The 22,200-nt window shown below is 39.6% G+C and overlaps 1 protein-coding gene across 11 annotated transcripts in view; it reads left to right on the forward strand.

Annotated features, from left to right (window-relative positions):
• The window catches only part of RAD51B (RAD51 paralog B), a 379,084-nt gene that overhangs the window by 208,920 nt on the left and 147,964 nt on the right, over positions 1 to 22,200 (forward strand). For 10 of the 11 annotated variants that reach the window (XR_008431377.1, XR_008431371.1, XR_008431372.1 and 7 more), the window contains exon 9: positions 705 to 823. Coding sequence is in view for 3 of the 11 variants with exons in the window: in XM_053945062.1 (XP_053801037.1) it covers positions 705 to 823 (119 nt within the window). In the remaining 8 variants the exon portion in view is untranslated. Of the gene's footprint in view, positions 1 to 704; positions 824 to 22,200 lie in introns of those variants that run through there. The other variant, XM_053945066.1, reaches the window with a different exon arrangement.

Here is a 22,200-nt window from a genome sequence, read left to right on the forward strand (position 1 = left end):
AGAGGATTTGCCCTCTTCAGATAGAGGCTGACACATTATGGTACAGTGTGCTTTCTCCTGTTTAATAAAATAAAATAAATTACAGCAATTAGCTTGTCCTGCCACAAACCTTACACATTTCTGTTCACTTCGGGACAGGTTTTAGGTCTGAAGGAATGGAGAATTAGGAATTGCTGAGGAGTGATATCTCCATAGCATAATAGCCGCAGGTTCCAGACATTTAACCATTTAAATGCCTGGCTCAGGATTGCAAAAGCAATATGTTACTCCTTCTGTTACATAATAGCAGATACATGATTTGAGGGAAGTTTGGGTGTGAATTTTGTGGCTGTTTTATGCCAACATTAGCTACTTCTGGAACATCTGGGCCTTTTGTAGTGAGGAGCCCACAAGCAGGGGTGCGTGAATTGCTTCTTGGTGGTGTGGAATGATGGCTGTCAGCTCTAAACAGGGGTACAGTTACATCAGCAACATCTCCTTAATTCTTGGCATTTATTGTTGATATCAGAGGGTGAGATGGAGAACTCACACTACAGTTGTATAAAAATGTCAGAAAGGTAGGAAATTAATGCAACAGTGCACTCTTAAGTGCTATTTGTAATTACCTAGCTTAGGGAATAATCTGAGATGTCTGATGAAGTTTCAATGCTGAACTCTTTTCTGTGCCACAGTTCTGATGCAGTTTTTATCGTATTTATATTCAGGATCTTCTGTGAGTGAGAAGAGGGATTCTGGTTATGTGACAGCAGCCCTTGGCAACACGTGGAGTCACAGCGTCAACACCAGGCTCATACTACAGTACCATGACTTGCCAACAAGACAGGTGAGAACAGCAAAGAGAATTTAAATAAAGCTACACCAGCAGTGCTTGGTCAGATGGGCTGTGTCCTTCAGCCTCTCTGGTTATGCTACATGTGTTAACAACTTGGCAGTCGAGAGCCCAATCACTTATTTGGGGTGGGGGTCAGTCAGTGTCCTTTGTTTTTAAGGGATGACCAGCACTCCAGTGCCTCCGTGTGTTAGGATGGGCCTTTCTGAGTCACAGTTGATACAGATGTACAAGTTTCTTGAGCCTTTAGTGCATTCTACACTGTGGAGATGAAAGGTAATTCTTAAAGTGCTTTCTTGCACAGGAATTTTAGGACAGGAGAAACCTAGTCTTTTCACTGCTATGATTGTTTTGCTGTCTTGCTGTCCACTCTTTGTGCCCAATTTCAGCTGTGACTGTTAGGACAGGGAGCACTGTTTTCTGTGACTGCTGTTTGTGAGTAGAAGCTTGCTGCCTGCACCAGCAAGCTTAATTTTGAGCAATAAGTATGCTACCAATTTCCCAGAAGTATGCCTGCAAGCAGGAGAATAGTCACCTTTTTCACTGAGAGAGTTTATGCTTTTAAGTGAAACATAGTAGCATCTTTTACTGCAATCTTAATTTAAAAAACTGAAAACTGGGAGACAAGACATTTGGGGTATGATTGAGGGGATGACTTGTTTTGGTTTTGAAAACATCATAATGCATGATTTCATCTGTCCCTTGGGATATCTGTGGTTATAATCTCTTTTGGCTTTGTCTGTTCTGTTTTTGCATTGCTGTAACTCTTTCCAAAGGCTGTGACCCTCAGTCTTAATGTTATTGATTTCCTGCCAGTTAAAGTAGAGAGCTATCAGAAAAATTGCTATGTGATATTTGTACTATCTTACTTCTATACCATTACTACCCATGTGCGTTCAGATTGGTGCTCCTGGGTTTACTGTCACAACACAAGGTTTCTCACTTTTAAATTGCAGTCTTTAGAGCCAGAGGAGAGGAAGCCATCCAGTTTTATTAGAAAATTATTTATTAGAAGTAAAATTATAATGATAGCACTCCTGTTTCTTCAAGTAGTGGGCACTTTGACTACTTCAAAGCAGTAGTCCTCTGGATTTCGAGGCAGAAAGTTAAGTGTGTCAAATGTAGGTAGAAAAGGCATCTTCTATACTCACTTCTAGTGGCTATGCATAGAAATATAGTCTTACTGCTGCTGGTCTTAGAAATTTTCTTATGTACTACTTCTTATTCTGGTCTGTAATGAGTTCTCCTTTTGTACAGAAATACTAAGTTCTGCAAAATACAAAGCTGTTCATAAATTTCCTGGATCACTTCAGAGTTAAATGAGAGTGGAGTTGGCAGAGGGTAAAGGGCAAAAACTGGGCTCTGTGCTACTTCATGATGCACAAAGTCAGCTAAAACAGATTAAGAACATTCCTCTGGTAGTGGAAAAAGGGAGACAGCTTTCCTAAAGAACATTCAGATATTACATGTTGTTTTTCCTGATTTTTTTTTTTTTTTTGAGAAGGAATAGATCATAAATGTATGAAAAGTTGTGTTCAAGCCTTTGAAATTATGGTGTACTTAACAGAGTTTTCCTCTCTTCCTAACTGGATTTATCAGGTGAACCACCTTGCTTACAAGTGAAACTATGTGCTCATTCTGTTTTAATTAAGCAAAGGAACTAAAGCTACAATGAAAAAACCAACCCTAAAGTAAATGTTAGTATATATTATTAAAACCAAAGTAATTTGAAACAGAAGTGTGATATAAATAGTGATGTGTCTGTGAAGTCCATGACTGAAATGGAATATGTCCATGCTGTCCTGTAGGTGTTTTCCTGTTGCTGATATCTGTGTCTTTTTTCCAAAAAAATTCTCATTTCTTAAACTCATAGAAATATTTCAGCCAGACATGCAGTTTCCAGTTAGAGGAAGGCATCTGGAGTTATCCTACCTATTGCAGCACTGTGTTGATCACATTACTCTCATTTTACACACATATGCTCCTTTATAATTGCTTTAGACCCATTTTCAGAAATTAACTGTGAATAAAGGTGCCTCAGTCCTTGAGATGCCATTTCAGTCATCATAAAGTGGTTCTGCCAGGAGGTATTAGATATCAGTGCTTTGAAAGCCAGCACTTTTTAAGGAAGCTTAACAGGAAGATTCAAAAATTATCAAGTCAGTAATCACATGTATAAATTCTCATACTGTAAAAAACCCAAAAAACTACAAAAAAACCAACAACCAACCAACCAATAATAATAATAATAATAACACCCAATAACTTTTGATTATCTGTAGTCTTGGTTTTAAAGTGACATTTTGCCCCTGGGAATTCCTGAAAGCACACAGTTGGTCCAGAGAATTGGGTGAAAAGTAGTTTCAAAACCAAGTTTTTCCTGCTCTTCAACATTTGTAACCTTACAAAACCAATACTGTATAAGGAATGAGCTGTGTTTCCATAGAATCTTGGAAACTTCATATAGTTGGTGATCTCTCTAATTTGTCGAGGTCTCTCTGCAGGGCCTCCGTGCCTCTGAGCAAGTCAACAGCTCCTCACAATTTAGTGCCATTGGCAAACTTACTAAGTATCCCTTTGAATCCTGCATCCCAGTCATTAAAGAAGATATTGAAGAGCACAGGGCTGAGGATGGAGCCCTGCAGAACCCCTCTAGTGACAGGTCCCCACTCTGATGTCACTCCATTCACTACAGCTCTGTGTGCCTGACCTGTGAGCCAGTTGCTCACCCAGCACATAGCTTTGCAGAAGTCCATGAAGATTACATCTTCTGGTTTTCCTAGATCTTTTAGGTGGGCTGCCCTGTTGTAGAAGGAAATCAGGTTCAACAAGCAGGACTTTCCCCTTATGGAGCCATGCTGGCTGTGATCAACAACTGCATTGTCTTCCAGGTGTTTTTCAGTACTTCCCAGAATAATCTTTTCCATGATTTTACCAGGCACTGAATTGAGACTGCCAGGCCTGTAGTTTCTGAGGTCCTCCTTCTTGGCCTTCTTGGCCTTCTTGAAAATCAGGATAATGTTTGCCAGCTTCCTGTCAGGTGGGACCTCTCAGGATTCCCAACACTGCTGAAAATCATTGAGACAGACTTTGTAATGACATCAGCCAGCTCCTCAGATGAGTCCCATCAGGCCCCATAGATTTGTAGGGATTCAGCTGAAGCAGCAGATCCTACACAATTTCAGGGTCAGCTGGGAATTGATCACTGCTGCAGTCATGGTCCTCTAACTCAGGGCTAGAGGCCCCTGTGGCCCATCATCCGTGTTGAAGACAGAAGCAAAGAATTTAAACACCTCTGCCTTGTCCACGTCCTTGTTTGTGAGGTTGACACATCCTCATCCTGTAATGGAATGATGTTATTTCTATGCTGCCTTTTGCCATTAATGTATTTGGAAAAAACTCTTTTTATTGTCCGCCACAGTTCTGGCCTGCTTTATCTCCAATTGAGCTTTGACCACACAAATTTTCCCCCAAATGGCCAATAGCATTTCTGTATTCTTCCCATGTCACCTGACCTTGCTTCCACCAGACATATACATCCCTTTTCCCTCCACAGTGGATACAATTTGCTTTTTCAAAAGGTAAAATTCATTCTTTAATCAGTCACTTGATCTCTAGAATATTCTCTTTCTGGATCCACTTTCTCTCTTTCTTTCCCTGGAGGAGCTGGAGCGGTGGTGACAGTCTGAGAGACTTTCCCTCATTATATCTGACTTCCAAGGTAGTAGAGCCAGTGTGCCAATCCTTGCTGCAGAATGCCACCCATCAAGAGAAAAAGCACCTCTTGAGAAGCACAGGACCAAGGGCGGTATCCTTCAAAACACAGAGTGATGCTGTGATTGTTCAGGAGGATTCAAGCAAGCTGTTGTCCAGAGCTATGGCATCTCCTGGACAGCCCACTGGGCTGCTAGATGCTTGTTCTTAGTCATGCAGTATTTGTTACTGGGAAAACCCACATATGCCCTGTTCCTGAAACCTTGGGGAATGCCAGGGCAGCAGGTGGCAGAGCAAGTATGTAACAAAACCTTAGGAAAATGAACATGGAATTCCTACACGGTTGGGATTTTTTTATATATTAAGTAAAAAAAAAAATATTTTGTTTATCCAGTAGATATTTTCCAGCCAACTATCCCTTTTTCCACCCCACCCTTCCTATGTCTGGTGAACATTAATAAGACAGCAGCCAGTTCAGCAAAGTAATGAAATTTCTGGGATGTCCTGCCTGCCTGAAAATCAGTTAGGTTTGCTTTATTGCTAGGAGAAGAACAGCTTTCTGAACAAACAGATGAACTTTGCTCTTTTGCTTCCTTCTAGAAGCTAGGGTTCTGGTTTTTGTTTCCTCCAGGACAGAAGAAGCACCACTGGGGGAGGGACCAAAAGAGATTTCCAGTCTGCATTTAAATTCATTATGTCACCAAAACCCACAAGCATGGACAACAGCAGGAGTCTTTTAACTACTGAGGTGGGACTGAGCTGTACAGTTTCAACAGCAGCACAGAGGCATAAGAACATCTGAGAACATGGGAAAAGTTAATTGTTTCACACAAATACCTTCATGAAGAGAATTATCTTTATGGATACTGATACTTGGTTCTCCCTAAGCACTCTTTTAAGTAGTTAACCATGACATTTATTTTCCTGAAATGCATACATAAACATGCAGAGTCTTTGAGTTTGGGCCAAAACCAACAGGGCTGCACTAGAAACTATCAGACTCCTCAGTTACCCCTATGTATATAATTATCCTTCTTTCCTGAACTGCAGTCAGCAGGCTTTAAGGTTACTGTTTCTCATGTGTTCTCAGCTGTCTTTGGTAGGGTTAAATACATTGCCATGCTATATTTAATATTTTATGCTTGTCCATTGGAGGTAGGATGCTGGATTAAATGAGACAGTGCCCAGATCTGGTATGGCAACTTCTATGGGCCTGGTTTATTCTATAATTTTCAAGGGATTTGTGAGACTTGTAGTATTGTGTTAATCTCTGTAACATGTTTTGAAATTCTCAGAGGAAAAATGCATATAGAAGTGTTTTAACAAGTCAGTGCTTTCCTGTTGTACTCTCAAGAAAGAGCATTTAGAATCACAGAATCATACAGGTTGGAACCTTTAAGGTCATCGAGATCAACCATTAACCCAGCACTGCCAAGTCCACCACTAAACCATATTCCCAAGTGCCACATCTACGTGTCTTTTAAATACCTCCAGGGACAGAAACTCCATCACTTCTCTGAGCAGCTTGTTCCAATACTTGACAACCCTTTCTGTGAAGGCATTTTTCCTAATACCCAATATAAACCTCCCTTGGCACAGCTTGAGGCCATTTCCTCCTGTTCTGTCGCATGTTCCGTGGGAGAAGAGACCAACCTCTACCCACCTACAACCTCCTTTCAGGGAGTTGGAGAGAGCAATGAGGTCTGCTCTGAATCTTCTTTTCTCCAGGCTGAACAAGTCCAGCTCCCTCAGACACTCCTCATTCAGACTTGTGCTCCAGACCCTTCACCAACCTTGTTGCCCTTCTCTGGACCTCCTCCAGCACCTCAATATCCTTCTTGTATGGAGGAACCCAGAACAGGACACAGGATTTGTGGTGTAGCCTCACCAGTGCCAAGTACAGGGGGACGATCGCTGCCCTGGTCCTGCTGGCCACACAGTTCCTGATACAAGCCAGGTTACCATTGGCCTTCTTGGTCACCTGCACTCCTGGATCAGCTAGTTGTCAACCAATAACCCCAGCCACTCTTCCCCCAGCCTGTAGCATTGCCTGGGGTTGTTGTGATGCAAGTGCAGAACCCAGCACTTTACCTTGCTGAATGCCATCTAACTGGCCCGTCTATCTGGCCTGCCCAGGTCCCTCTGCAGAGCATTCCTACCCTCCAGTAGATCAACACTCCTGCCCAGCTTGCTGTTGCCTGCAAATTGACTGGTAATACACTATCCTCTTGTCCAGACAATAGATGAAGACATTAAATAGGTCTGGCCCTAATATTGAGCCCTGGGGAGCACTACTGGGGGCTGGTTACCAGCTGGACATAGCACCTTGCACCACCACTCTCTGGGCCTGGCCACCCAGACAGTGTTTCACCTAACAACCAGTGCACACATCTGCACCAAGGGAAGCCAGTTTCTCCATGAGAATGCTGTGGGAAACAGTGTCAAAAGCTCTACTAAAGTCTAGGTAGTGACATCCACAGACGTTCCTTCATCCACTGAGCGGGTCAGTTTGTCATAGAAGGAGATGAGGATGGTTAAGCAGGGCCTGCCTTTCACAAACCCATGCTGTGTGGGCCTGGTCCCCTGGCTGTCCTGCATGTGTTGCGTGATGGTGCTCAGGATAGTCTGCTCCATGGGCTTCCCCAGCACCAAGGTCAGGGTGACAGGCCTGTAGTTCCCAGGTCCTCCTCTGGCCCCAGTAGATGGTGCCACGTTTGCCAGGTTCCCGTCACCTGGGACCTCCCCGGGTGACCAGGGCTGCAGGTAACTGATGGGCAGTGGCTCAGTGAGCTCTTCCGACAGCTCCCTCAGGACCCTTGGGTGGATCCCACCTGGCCCTGCAGACCTGTGTGTGTCTAGGTGGCAAAGCAGGTGGCATCTCCCCTTGGCTTATAGGGGCTTCATTCTGCTCCCCATCCATGTCTTCCAGATCAGGGGGCTGAATATCTGGAGAACAACTGGTTTTAAGATTGAGAAATGGCCTGAAGCTTTCAAGCTGTGCTGAGTGAGCTGTCGGGCAGGAATTTTCCTGCTAAAGTGGTAAAGTGTGCAGGTAAAGTGTTTCAAATGCATAAGTGTGTGGTGACTCATTCTCAATAAAACAAAACAGAACAAAACCCCCTTATCTCGTTCAGACTAATGCCAGACATAACTTCTGTTGTGTCCTTGGTTACAGACCAGCTGTTTCATCTTGCTCTGCTTACTATCATATGAATAAGCCCTGAATAAGCATTCCAAAATTGCTAAGGTGCAGTAACCCTGGTACTTGTTGGATGGGGGAAGGGCTGGAAGAGAGCAAAGGGGAGTGAGGATTATGTTTTACATTTATGAGATTTGCAATTATTTACCTTACATTTTTTGTCATATTAGTAAAGCAGTTCTTTCAAAATGTACAGATATTTGGCTATAACTTCATAGGGAGATGGCTGTTGGAAGTGCTGTAAAGTGTGTATCTGTTCTGAGCCATCTTCTTATATAATGTGCTTATCATATAGAAAGTAAATTCTGTAAAAATACAAGGAGATATTTTTTAAATTCTTTTTAAGATAAAAGTGATGGTGTGGAGTCAAGGAAAAAATAATAGGAAATTTTACAGGAAAGTAGACTTTTTCAGGTGAGAATAATTTTTTTACAGTTCTCCATTATGTTTCTTTTGAAAAAATAGCTGTGAAAAGACTGCAGAAGCACAATTCTGCAGTTCAAATTCTTCTATTCAAATTCTGCAAACCCTTCCATGTAAAGAAATGTTTTTTTTTTTCTAGGATGTACCGTTTATTTAGGAGACTTTTGCCTTGCCTGAACTATCAATTTAATATTTTGAATCAGGACACAATATTGTTGTGGCTTTAAATTTCCATGCAAATTTACAAACCACATCCTTTAAAATACATAAATAAGCTTATGGGGTTTTTTTTCTGATTAAAGTGCTGTCAACTGATAACCCTTATGACAGAAGTCTTTTGCTTATCCATAGATCATATACAAGCCTAAGCAGCAATATAGTCTTGAATAGCATGAGAACAGTATGAAACTGGACACAAGGCACAACTGTAGCATAAACAGATGGTTATCAACATAGCACGATACTGACTTAATCCAGCAAAGTGCCAAATGAAAGGATGCCAGAAAAATAGCAACGGTTCATTAACAAGTGTTTGGAGCTCAGACATCACCAGGTGACTTATTTGGCTGACCTGTCTGTCTTTGCAGCAAGCCTCCTTCTTAATGAACTTTTGGGGAGTGGTCATACAATATAGCTATCACCAGAGCCCTGTCTTCATTTGATGGGTCTGGATTCTGGATGTATGACCCTCTCCTGTTAACTTTTAGAGAGAAATGTTTCCATCATTCTTTAACAAGAATTCATTAACTTAGGTGCTTATAAAACACTAATCAATTTGTTATCTAGGAATCTAAATAGAAATGAAAAAGGCTCTGGGTGAAATAGAAAAGACCAGAAGAAACCTTGAAATACTTCATCTTGTTCTCGTCTCTGTTATTTCTTTCCTAACTACTGCAAGTTTTCTTAATGAGGATTATTCTACTGTCAGACAAAATGTAGGAGCAGCTGTACAAGCTTCAAACTCACTCACCTGTAGTTCAAGGCATCCTAAACAGAGAAGCAGGGACATCTCTCAGGCAGAGAAGCAAACTCAGTCATTAAGTTACACTGAGGTCTTTCTGCAGAGGCTGGTGGCAGAGGTGGGTTCTTTCTGGTAGGTCTTTGACTGACAGACCAGCCCACTCTCAGAGGAGCCTGCTCCTTAGTTGCTGCTAACCTACACAGTTACAAGTTAACCATCTCCTATTATGTTATATTTTCAAATTACTGTGGAAAAGCATTTGCAGACTGATCTCTGCAATGCCCTTGCCAGGTGTTCATAAGTGAGGAAAGTGAATCATAACTGACTGAGCTTTTGCAGCTGGGAGCAGAGCTCTGGAATCTCTGCACTACCACTGAGTGCCAATAAGTTTGATCTTGCTTAACATTTATTGCCTTTGTTTCAGGCACTTACAAGTCTTTGTATCTCTTGGTATTATATAGTGAAGATACTCCTGCTTCCTGCTCCAACTTGCTCAGTAGATTAACTCACTTGCTGAACTGATATTCAGTGTGGTCACTGAGTTCAGTCTTGAATCTCTCTCCTCAGCATGCCATAAACTTTTCTTCATAAACAAAGGTTAATGAAACTGGGACTGTGACTGGAGCTTTATAGCAGAACTTTTTCTCTAATTCCTTGTTTCCAGTTTATGTTGATACCTTGGGTAATTTTTCTACACCTTAGCTCTAGAAGTCACCTTGCATTCCTGTCTCTCCTCTTTGCCGACATCAAAACTGTAGTAAACTGCAAGTACCCAAGAAGGACATTAGCTAGCACTTAAATGTTTAGATTATTAAAATGCTTATCTGGCTTCTTATCTCCAGTAGTGGTTAATGCAACATTTCTAGTATTATCAATACCTTTTTTCCCCTCTTTCAAACACACCACAGAAAATAGAATTGTTACCTTGATGAGACCTACTTAGTCACGGAGATAGTGTTGTTTTAATTTTTACATATTTTCTCGGGTCTGTAACTGAGGAAATGGCCTTTTGCCTTGGTCTAATTGGTAATTGTGCACCTTCATGTTAATCAGATAGAAATTTTCAGAAATTTGGGCTATACCTTCTGTTCTTTATTGGGAGCCACTTAAAGGTCAGGATGGGAGGAGTAAGTAAATCTGTTCTGAATAGAAAAGAGAACTTCTGTCTGTGATGCTATTAATCCAACACTCTTTACAAACATTGTACTCACAGTTAAGTAGAACAGCATAAAAATGGGAGAGAGAAAGAACCAGAGGGGACTTCTGGCTCCTGTCTGAATTGTCTGAAGAATGTTTTGTTTGTAAGCTTAAGTCCCTTTGCACAGAGGGAATGAATGCAAATTCCCATCCTGTTTATACAGAATCACTTTCCTAATTTTGATTTGACTTCTGTGTGAGTTCTTCCCTCAAAACAGAGAGGAATTAACCTAGGGCAGATTCTCTCATCAATAACTGAAATATCATCACACCTAAAGAGCAGCAATGACAAAGTTGTTTATTCGTGCAATGACATGGCAAATCCCCTCGCCTCCTGTCTTCTCCCAGATTCTCCTTTTTCCTTTTTTTTTAATTTCTTTTTTTTTTTTTTTTCTTTTTCTTTTTAAATTTGAAAACAGAGAGAAGCAATGTCTAACTCAACTTTAAGTGTTAATTATTCAGAAAACTTCTGCTTGGAATATACTATACTTAAAGACATCCTTAATAGTGAAAAATATCAGAAAATCATTATGAGTGAACTGGACAATATCAAGTAATGAAAATATAGTGGAATATAAGATTCCTAATATAAATAATTTGCAAAATAATATTGGGCATTACAAATGAGTTTCTGTTTTACTTAAGGAGCAGACAAGTTCCAAGTGAAGCTAATATACTGAAGTGGTTTAGTTTATCACAGAAAGACTAATTCAGCATTGTAATGTAACCATGAAAAGGATGTGGGCTATCCTAGAATATATCAGGCAAGATGTTCTCAAATGAAAAGTGTTTGTATCCTTGTGGAAAGGCACTGGGGGCATCTCTGGAATACTGTATATGGTCTGGAAATGTTTATTTAAGCTTCTTTCTGCTTTCCTCTCTATCTACTTTCTTCCCAGCCAAGGTCTGTGCTAGATAGACTATATTTGCTGACATAATAACAAGTTTGAGCTGTCACTGGTTAAAAAAGTAGAACTTAGGTAAAACTTTAAAACCAGACAAACTTTGATATATTGACTTCAGTGGGCAAAATTAATGGCACCTTGTGTGAAAAGGTAGGGATCAGACACGATTCTCATCTTCAGGCATTACAACTTTTATGATTCTCTAAACATATTAAGGAAGAATCATGTCAGGAGTTTGTATATCTAGGATATTGTACTCTGAACTTGAATTTTTGCTTGTTTTATGAATCTAAAGTCATTGAACTGTTCTAGATTGACAACACAGGAGAATGGCAGCCAGGGAGTGATTCTGAAAATCTACTGCAGAGAGAACAATGTGGGGGTTTTGGCTCAGTTTCATCAGTGTATCTACCCTGGGTAGGTTCAGTCTAGAGGAGTTTGCTCTATGTAGACTTTTTAATCTTTGATCTCTGTAATTCTGTGCCTTCAGCTGTCATGTAAAAACAGGCTGAAAAAGAACAAAACCACCTTAACTGCTTAGGAACTGAATGCAGGCTACTGGCCCACTTTAAGAAATAAAACCCATTTTGACATACCACTGCCTGAGATGGACTGCACTTTAAAACACAGGGGGTTTTGATTATCTCCAATGTTGCAGACTTAATGGGAGCTGCCTGGCCAACTTTATCATATCTACCCATCATAGTGCATCAAGAAGGTAATAAAATAGATAATTTTCAAAATATTACCTTTCCTTGGACTGATTGTTGTAACTGTTGGGAAAATACCATGGGATTTTGGGACATCTGCTCAATCAGGAATGAAAGGGATTTGTGCAGGAGGTGGTAGTGTATTCTACCCATATGGTGGAAACACTGGAAGATACTTGGGACTAAAAGGTAAAAGGCATTATAAATAGCTACCTGAGCCATCCAGCTCTCACAGGTACTTTGATTAGGGAGAGATATGTCCTTTGGCTGCATATTAACAGAAAGCCATAAGTTCCTCAAACAATGTTGAAGTTCAGTGTTTGACAGACTGTGATTAGCTGTGGGTAGCTTCAGCTTTTCCAACACTAGTAAGAAATATTGTAAAGTACAGCTTAGTTAATGAATTACTTCTTCCTTGAGTATTCATACTGGAGCAATGAGGTAATTTATCAATAAATCCCCGTGTCTCATCAAATAAAGTGATAAACTTAGGTTGCAGTGTGGTGTGTGAGTCACTACTGAAGTTCTACACTGGAAAGAGCTCATGAGATTTATCTTGGGTTTGCAAGGCCCTTTCACATTTGCGTAACAGTGATGGTTCATGGTCTCTCTTATCAGTCATTTCCTACCAGTGAGTCTGGAATCTCTGGCAGAAGTTCTTACACTAATCCTGAGTGAACAATCAGTCTAATTTTTTCTGTCATTTGATTTAATTTGTCTGTGCAGATATCTTCTGCAGTTCAGGGTGTTTACATACTGCATGGTATTGAAGTGGAAGTTATGGACTTCAGAACACTTGAGCTGGCCTTGTGCAGAGCTGACATTGGTTGAGAAGGTTTGGTTTGGAGTCTGAGCCAGTAAAACCTTATCATGTCTGAGCCAGCACTGACATTTATTTCAGCACATTGATGGGTCTGGTCCAAGTGATATGTTTGTTCTTCAGTGTATGTCACTGAGCTTGTTTCTTTTAGCATCAGTCATTATTTGTCTATCTAACAGTAATATAAAACTCTGTACCCACAGTCATCTCAAGCTACAGATAAAAGATCTCCTAATCCTCTCTTAAATTGTGTTGGTATTTATAACTGGATGTGGTACATTTCATATCAAAAACAAGAGGAAACTACTTTTTTCTCCTTTTCTTCATGCATTTTTGTTCTGCTTCTTGCTTGTGATCTTACAGTGATCATCTCATTTGAAATAACTGAGCAAGCTGAAAAGAGAGAAGTGTAAATAAGCACAAAAAAATCCAAGAGTTTCTTACTAATTTTACTAAGATAATACCAGATATACTTAATTGGTATTAAATATATAAAAGAAAGGTTGCCATATGGGTGTCACTGCAGGAAAGAAGTGGTTGAGATATTTTTTTCCCCTACAGTTTTGCATGTTCTTAGTAATGGCTACATTTTTGTCCTTTGAACAGAACTAAACTTTTCTAAAGTTCACATGTAGTTGGGATCCCTAAAGTCTGAATTCTTATTCATAATCCCCATGCAGGAGAATAACTAAGAGCTATAAATGCTGCTCCCAGTAATTTTGTGAAAAGAATGATCATTGCACATGATGTTTGCTTCTGTTTCTTCTCCAAACATAAAAAGATTTATTTACCTACTAATCATTGTTTGTGGCATGTTGTCATCAAAAATTTCAGACTGGATGGGCTATAAAGCAATATTTGAGGTCTTAAAGGGCTGACCAGTCTTTAGTGCATCAGTACCATGCACTGGAACAAGAATGTTTGCCTTTAACTGATGGGGCTTCTTGCATATCCACTGTCCTGTAGAAATGTAAATGAAGCCTTCTAGAACAGTTCATGTTTGTTAGAGAAACGTTTTTCTAGAATTTTGTTATTCAGCAGTTGTACATTCAGCAATACAGAAGATGTTTATAAGGCCAATGGTTTCCAATTAATTGGTAAATTCTCTCCCAATAATGTTCTTGCTAGAGAAAATCTGACTCTTGTAGAAAGATTGAAATTAAGTTTTTTATTAACTCTGTCACCTTTTTTTTAATATCAGTGGAGCATGACAGTGCTCCAAAAGCACACCTAATGCATCTGTATAAATTAGCTCATGGGTCTGTTAGCATGAGTTTTTTTCTTGTCCTTGTTGTGTGATGCCCAGTGGACTCCAAAATACACTCTGCTGAGGCTTTACATAAGATCACATTGCTGTGTTTCACATGTGAAATTAGCAGTGTTGTGTTAGCTTGTCTCCAGGGACTTTGCTTTTAGGAATGGAACAAAGTGAACACACAAAAAGAGTAGGAAAGGGGTTTTGTTTGTTTCATGTCAAAGGCATTTTGCAGCCACTAGTGCGGTTAAAAAATATTTATGCTATGATCTAGGACATTTACTTGGTTGAATCCCAAGCTTTTTGGCCCAGGTCTGGGATTTTAGGATTATGCCTTTACCTCAAGGAAGGACACTTGTTTTCACTGGTGTTTGAAACCTATGAGTGGAGAATAGGAAGAGCCCACTTCTGATGCTATTTTGTAATGGATTAATTTTCTTTCAATTTATAAGTAATAATGTTGGTGGTTTTCATCATTTAGAAGACCAAAAGAAAGTTAAAGAAGGAATGACTATTTTTTAAATAAAGATTTGAGACACATTAGAAACAGGCATTGAAGTTGAATTTACAGCGGATACTTTTTTATCTGTGGAAGATAATAGTGTTGCTAAAATTATTATAGATATTCAAAGAATAATAAGAGTGATAAATCATGATGGCAATGCAGGTGCTAATTACACACTTAATGTACATTCCTCACGTTGTACTGCTGAGTTAACACTGAGCTGATTTGCTCTGTGCAGCAGCATGGGCAGAGGAGCCAGTGGCATCTCTGTCTGAACATGCAGCTCCTGGGCTTCTGAGCTGTGCTCCCTGCTGGTCCCATCACTTCCAGCCATGTCTGGCAGGCTGGGTGGAAGCAGCCAGAAGAGCTGCTCTGATGCTATTGTACTGGTACTCCCTTAGGAGTCCTCCACAATTTGGGACACAGGATGTCTGGGGTAAAGCAGTGTTCCAGTATGGGTCATAAATAAGTATTGTATCCTTCAGCTTTTTTCTTATTTGCAGAACTGGAGTGAAATGGAACAGTATGCAGGGTGCTGAAAAGCTACGTTAACTATTTTCTGTTCTTCTCAGTACTGTTATACTATAAATCTGAGTGACCACAAGTTGCCACATAAGAGAATTCCCATAGGAGTCTGTGTTTATGTTGCCCAACTACTTTATCCAGCCACAGCACCATCCTCAGATCCCTTTTCTTGGCACTGTTTTATTGTGGTAAGCAGGACACTCTTGCTGGCTGGCTGCTTTCCTGCTTAGTAAAAGCTACAAGCATTTTTTCCTGAATTAGCCTTCACATTGGACAATTATCAGGGCTTTGAGCCTCAAAAGTATTATAGCATAGGCTATCATCATGGCCAAGTTCTTGTGAAGTTTCCTGGCCTATAGAGGACTCTCCACTGGAAAAATTAGGAGACACTCAGAAACAGAAAAGGTGACAAAATCCATTTTACAAACTAGGGAACAAGGACTGTAGCAGGGAGGCAGAAAACGCTTCTGGGGAAAGGAATTTTGTAGGATCTGGTGTTTCATGAGCTGAAGGGAGCTGACTACCCTGCATACCCTCCCTGTATTTCACCCAGGGGAAGTTTCACCAGAAGTCTGACTTCAGCAAAGTAAACCAGGAGGCAGCCTGGTTTTGTGCAGTTCCCTGGCTATGCTGCTGCAGTTCAGACACCATTTGAATACACATGTGGGATTTCATTTTCTTTTCCAATTAAAACTTGCTGTTTGCCTGGGTAATGCAGTTCCCTGCCACTGAAGTTGTTGTTAAGTTCTGTACATCAGGCAAGAAAAGGCTCTCTGAGTATAAGGGCTCAGGAATGTGCTGGCAGTCTGGGAAAGGATAGCTAAGGAAAAGCAGCATTTTCCTTAGATTTGGCCTGTTGCATTCAGGACAGTTGTTGCTCTGGAGCGCATCAGGACAGATCACCTTGGATAGTTTTGGTTTTGTTGTCTATGTTTATCTTTGATACTCATTTGAGGTTTTGATTATTTTCTTCCACTGAAGTTATGTTTACTCTGTCCAAGGATACTCAGAGCTCCTCATTATAGTGCCTGATGCTAAAACCATGCCTAAATGGCACTACATATTTCATGCTGACCTCTCTCACTTGAAATCCAATGTTTGGCACACCACAAAAGCTGAAACAATTTGCAGACTGGTCATCTGTTGCTAGCAACTGCCTGGACAGGCTCAGCCAAAACACATGTCTTTGTTCTGATTTTATGAGAGGGGGAGGAATGGACCCCACTGAAAAGAGATAGCAGAACTGTTACTGGATTGTAGCCTCTGGGTACAGGAAAGTAGGGTACCTCTGGAGCTGTGCCTACCTAACAGAAAATTAATACAGTAAAGTTGCTACAGATGTCTTATGTCCATGTACTGTTTTCACATAGTTGCTCAAAAAGCAGTGGCAAAGTTAGTAAGAAAACTCATGAATCCTGGTTCCCAGTTCCTGACATTGTGAATAAGTGCTCTATATGTATATTGCTTTTTATAAGGAACACCTGAAGCCAGCCACATATAGCAAGCTTGAGATTTGCAGTGTCCTATTTCCTGGACTTGTCCTCTCTGTTTCTCCTCTGTTCTTAAAAGATTCTTGGTTTTCATTTCTATCTCCTTCTTTTGTTTGTTTTCCTTCCATTTCTTTCCTTTGCAAGTATTGAATGTCTCCTGTGGGAGTAAGCCCAGCCACATGTGCATGCAATGATGGTTTATTTTTATTGGAGTCATTGCCTATGACTGTTATTCATTACTATAGGAAGAGCTGCAGTAACAAACTGCTCTGAGAGCTTTTTTCTTTCTGTTGTAAAAAGTCCTGTTTTGTCCACAGCCATTGAGAGTATCTAGTGCCATCATTAAGACATTGAGGGTTTGGAGCTCAGACACTAGTACCGCCTCCCGAATGTCCTGTTGCGTCTGGTGTTGAAAAGCAGAATCTCAGCATCTCAGCTTCTTTGCATTGTGTCTCTTTAGGTCAGCTTTTCAACCATCTGTCCACCCCTCTGCCACCTAAGCAGCTCAATTGACCTCTGCTTGGGGAAGAATTTGTGGTTGCACAAAGTGCAAGCATGGTCACTGGCTACTATTGGGTACTCTTAGGATAACAAAGTGTACAGCCGGAATATCACCAAGCCAGGTCTGCCTGAGATTCTGCTGATTCACAAAAGACAAGTAAAAAGTACCACAAAATGCTTCTATCTCACTTGGACTTCTAGTCTTCACACTGGACAAGTAATCCTCACTTTTGTTTGAAGTTATCACATATTTGTGTTACCATGGGCAAGTCCATGATGTCCCAGGACTCCTGGTACTTCTTTAAGATGAATATCTAGCATAAATTACTAAACTAGTGGTAGTTGAGTTAGGAACATATGCTTAACACGTAAGCTAGAACTTAAGTATGTAAGCAGCCTAAATAATTCCACATAAGAAATACAGAGGTGTAGAATTAAGTTTTATTAATTAACCTCTTCTGAGAGTGGAGTACAGAGAGGAAGGTGAAGTGGTCTGCCTAAGCTTACACAAAAGATAATATAATCATCTCCTAGAAGCTATTGCTAGGATGGAGCAAAAAGACAAGAAGTGATTTATCTGAAATTTGGCTATTCTTACATAGCTTCATGATTTCCAGAGATTTGCTTTAAATATTTCAAAAGCTCTGCTTCACACTAGCACTGACTCTTATAATTAAAGGTAATCTGTTGGAATTTGGCTGAGAAAGTTTGTTCTCTTTGATAGTAATTTACATATGTTAATGTAAGTGTCATGCTGATATTTCAGGGTAGAGATTTCTTTGAATTCTTTCTCCCATGCTGAATCCATTGCATGTTTTCCCTTGAGCTTTTGAAGACTTTCTCTCCATTAATTTTCTTACTCAAATCAGCACCCATGGTTGCTGTTTTCCCTGTAAAAATGCCTTAAGTGCATCTACATTTCTCCCTCCCTCATTTTTTCTCAAGATGATAAACAGGGAATTTTTGGCTTTGCACTCTTAGCAATGTTTTTAATATATGAAATTTGTATGCATTGCACTAAAAGACAATAAACAGATGTGCTGCTGCATTTTGAAGGATTGAGATGACAGCAGGATGGTCACTTGCCTTTTGAGTCCATTCACTCTGCTGTTTTTTCCAGATGTGCACTAATGGACATTTTTAGGATGTACACAAACTCTGCTTGCCTACTTTTCTGCACTAATTGGTTTGGGTTTATAGAATGCCTCTCATAAACCATCTCTAGCTGCCATTGTTGCTTTTCCATAAAGTACTAGAAAGGAAACTTGTTCCTGAATGGTTTCCTCTAGGTGGGATTTTCTTGTGGGGAAAGAGGAGATACAATCCATTTAAAGTGCTCTATAAAGAATTTTATTGAGTTGTGGCCCTTTAACCTGGCCTTAATGAAGGCTTTTTCAAACAGCTTGACTTCAGAGAACCACATCTCTTAGGTGCTATGTATGGCACAAATTAAATTATGATTTCCTAAGAAATATTTTTAATTCAAATGATGATTGGTTTTTAATTTTTTTTTTTTTTATTTATAAAAGCAGTAGGGGACTCCACATCTATTCCCAGTACTGGGGCATGTTTGTAGCCCCAGTTCTCATAGTTTCCTCTCTAGTGCTCAGGACATCTTAAGCATGCACTGTGCACTGTTTCAATCGACCCTTTTTTTTTTTTTTTTTTTTTTTTAACAGGGAGAATACATGTGTGGGCTCTAGATGTTTGGGTAGACTGAAGAATGAAAGCCTATATCTCTTTTTCCTCAGCCTGTCTGGTTTACCTCCTTATTCCCAATAATTGCACAGCCTGCCCAGCCTGTAGCCTTTCTTACTGACAAGTGTATGGGTGCAGACAGTACAACTGGAGTGGCTGAGCTTTTTTCTGCTTGAAAGGGGGAAATTTGTGCATAGAGAGTCTTTGCTTGCAGTGAGATTTGGAGGAAGATGCAAAGCAAGGAATAATTGTTTTCGTAAGAAAACACAAGATCCTGATAAAGTCAAACTCTACAGTGATTTCCTTCTGAAGGCAATAGGATTTAATAATGTTATTCAGATTTTGATACTGATATCAGCTATAAAATCTTTAGGACTGTAATTTATGAGCTTCAATTTACCCAAGTGCATAATGGGGTTATTTTTTCCCCACCCTTCTAAGGCCTTTTTAAAATCTACAGATTAAGCACCATGTAAGTGCAAAATGTTGTTATCTGAAGAACCATTTGCCATCAGAGATCAGTTTACTGTTTATAGGAATATCTCGTGAGCTTAGTAAATGATTGCAGGAGACCTAAACTACGTTTTTTCCACCATAACACTGGAAAGGCCTTAGGGTCACTCTGTTTCTGCAACAAGGGGCAGTTATCTCCCAAGTCAAATCAGAACCCATGGCGGGACTGAAGCCTCAGAGAGCTCCAAGGTCCAATGAGCATTGGTGTTTGGTAAGGCTTGGCAGGAAACACAACCATTTTTTCTCTTATGTTGTAAAAAGTGATCCCATTGCCCTAAAGGATGCTTTGTAAAGAGGGAGTGTGGGAACAACTCTGTGAAGCCTAAATTGGTGCCCTTTAGGGAACTCTTGCTTCTCTGCTTGGGTACCTTTCCGGTGGGCTGGAGGTAGTGTGAGCTGCGGGACTGAGAAACAGAGCTGGCCCTGGGAACTGGGCTGCAGCTCCTGCTCAAAAGTAAACGATCTGCAGAATAAGGACTGCTGCTTTCATTTCTAGAATATATCAAATTCCGGCACACTGGGCCTAAGAAGTAGCAGAAGGGAGGGCAGAAAAAACAGTTATGAAGTCTGCTGGGATATCTGATGCAAAATCAACTTCGTTGTTTTCCTTCCTGGCTTTTTCCTGGGCTCTGTTGCAGCTGAAAAAACAACCCTTCTGATCTACAATAAGAGGGGAAATTCTGGCATGCAGATTGTCCACCCAGTCAATTTGGCACAATTATGGGAAAGATTTGTTTAGCTTAGCACTGATTTTATTAGTACATGAGTCTAATCAAGCCTTGAGAGATAGTATTCTCGCTGTTGAGTGACCCTGTCAGTGGTGTAGGCTTCCTTCTCAATTCTCATGCTCTCTCAAGTGAACATGGTGTTACTGAAGAGTTCTCCTGAAATGCACCAGCTATTAGCAAAGCTTGTTCACTGCAATAGAACAGCAACAAGAATTAGCAAAATGTCCCAGCAAGCCAGCATTGTTTCAGTAAGGGCCACAAGAGTAATGAGAGCCAGACTCCTTTCACAAGTCTCTGGTATTCAGTCAGTAGACTTGAATTCTAAAATATTTATTGACTGTAAATGTGGATTTGCTTTTCATTCAGTCCCTAGTGCACATTATATGCATTTTGTCAGTACAATAGACAAGAATAATAAGAGTCAAGGAGAAAAGGTAGTGTAAGAAAAAGCTTGACATAGAATAAAATAAAAAGAGAAGAATCTGGTCATTGATAAGAAACTGACATACTTTAAAGGAGGCTTCAAATAGTTTTATTTATGTTCCTTAGTCATTGCTAAAAACCAATTTCTTATAATAGTTTCCAAAAAAAATTGGAACAAAAGTGATTGTTTTTCCAGTCTAAATGGAAGTGATGTATTAAATGTTAATACAAATTATTTTCTCAAGTATTTCATTGAAATATCTTAGTCCATTAGTTTTGTTTAAATCATTCGTTTTCCATTATAAAATCATAATTTTTCAGTCACGTGAGAGCTGATAGCTCAGTCAAAATCATCTTGTAATTTCACTGTTTGGTAGTTTATCATCCTGGCATTTTGATAACTAATTTGATATAAGACTCTGCCCCCTTCATCATCTTTACTTTTTTTATGGCAGAACATTGGCTTGATTTCTGGTTGTCAGAAGCCTTCTGAAAGTTCATCCAATACCTTTTCCAATTCATCACTTTCCTTGCTATTGACAGAAGGTGGTGTCCCAATAATTACTATTGTCTGCTGGGCTTCTGTAATCAATTCTGTGATTCATCTCCTCCATAAAGCTTATAAACACTAAAATGTATTATTAAAAATGCTTTCCCTAACTAAAACAAATGTTAATGTACAATATTTCTGCTGTCATCATCAATTCTCTCTCAACTGCTCTGCTTGTCTCACATTTATCTTCCCTTATCTAATCTAATGACATCTATCCAATTTCTATTCACTTTTGATCAAGGTGATATATTTCCTCTTACATAGTACCTTTGTGTTCTTAGCATGCCTTATGGCAGAAATTATTTTTCAGTCATTTAATATTTATTCTACATTGTTGTCAAATAATAAATATTTATTACAAACCTCTTGACAGAGAAATGTGATGCTAGAAAGAAAAGAAAAGAAACTAAGATTTGACCATTTTATAGAGGTTGGACTTGGCAAAACTTGAAATTGCTTTCTAGGGACAGCAGCATTATAACTGCAGATGGATTTTACATTCCATTCCAGAAGCTCATGGAGAGCATTTTGGAAGTATCATAGGATGAATTAGAAAGACTCAGTACTGTTTCATAATTTTTTATGTCTGTTTTTTATTAATTTCACTATTTAAAAAAATCATTTTTGTAATCAAAATGCCTGTTAATTTCTTTAGCCTGTTACTTGCCATTACTGTTTACTCGTCGCAAAATGTGTACTACTTTTGGTGCAACTTTAACTGCACTGAAGTGTTGATAGGAAAAAAAAATTGGCAGGGTCTGGATTAATTTTTGATTCCATGATTAAATAGTGCTGATCACTAAAGGTGTGTCTTTCACTTATCTAGGAAACAGTGCAAAAACTGTATGTAAATTCCTTTACATACATCAAGAACATTAGTGGAGTTCTATTTTCCTTTCTTTTCCTGAAGTGAAAAAGGAACCAAGGAAATCTTCTTTATTGGACTGAAAATTTTGGTTCATGATCTTAAGTTTTATAAAGTAAGATTGTGGAAAGAGATATGTGTTTCAGCTTGTTATTAAATAATTCTGAATTCAGATCCATGTTCAAATAGCATATCTCCCTGTACTCTCCCCAGTTTTAAGCCAGGATTGATTTGGAATTGAAACAGGACATATACTTGAATATATGTGAGTTCTATAAATTCCTAGTCTGCCTGTGCTGCCTATTTCTGAATTATTCTGGAAGTTCCCATGTATTCTCCACATCCTCAGGTGGCTGTTAGGAATCTCATGGAAAGAAGCAGATGCT

Source organism: Vidua chalybeata, chromosome 6 (assembly GCF_026979565.1).
Source record: "Vidua chalybeata isolate OUT-0048 chromosome 6, bVidCha1 merged haplotype, whole genome shotgun sequence".
NCBI lineage: Eukaryota > Metazoa > Chordata > Aves > Passeriformes > Viduidae > Vidua > Vidua chalybeata.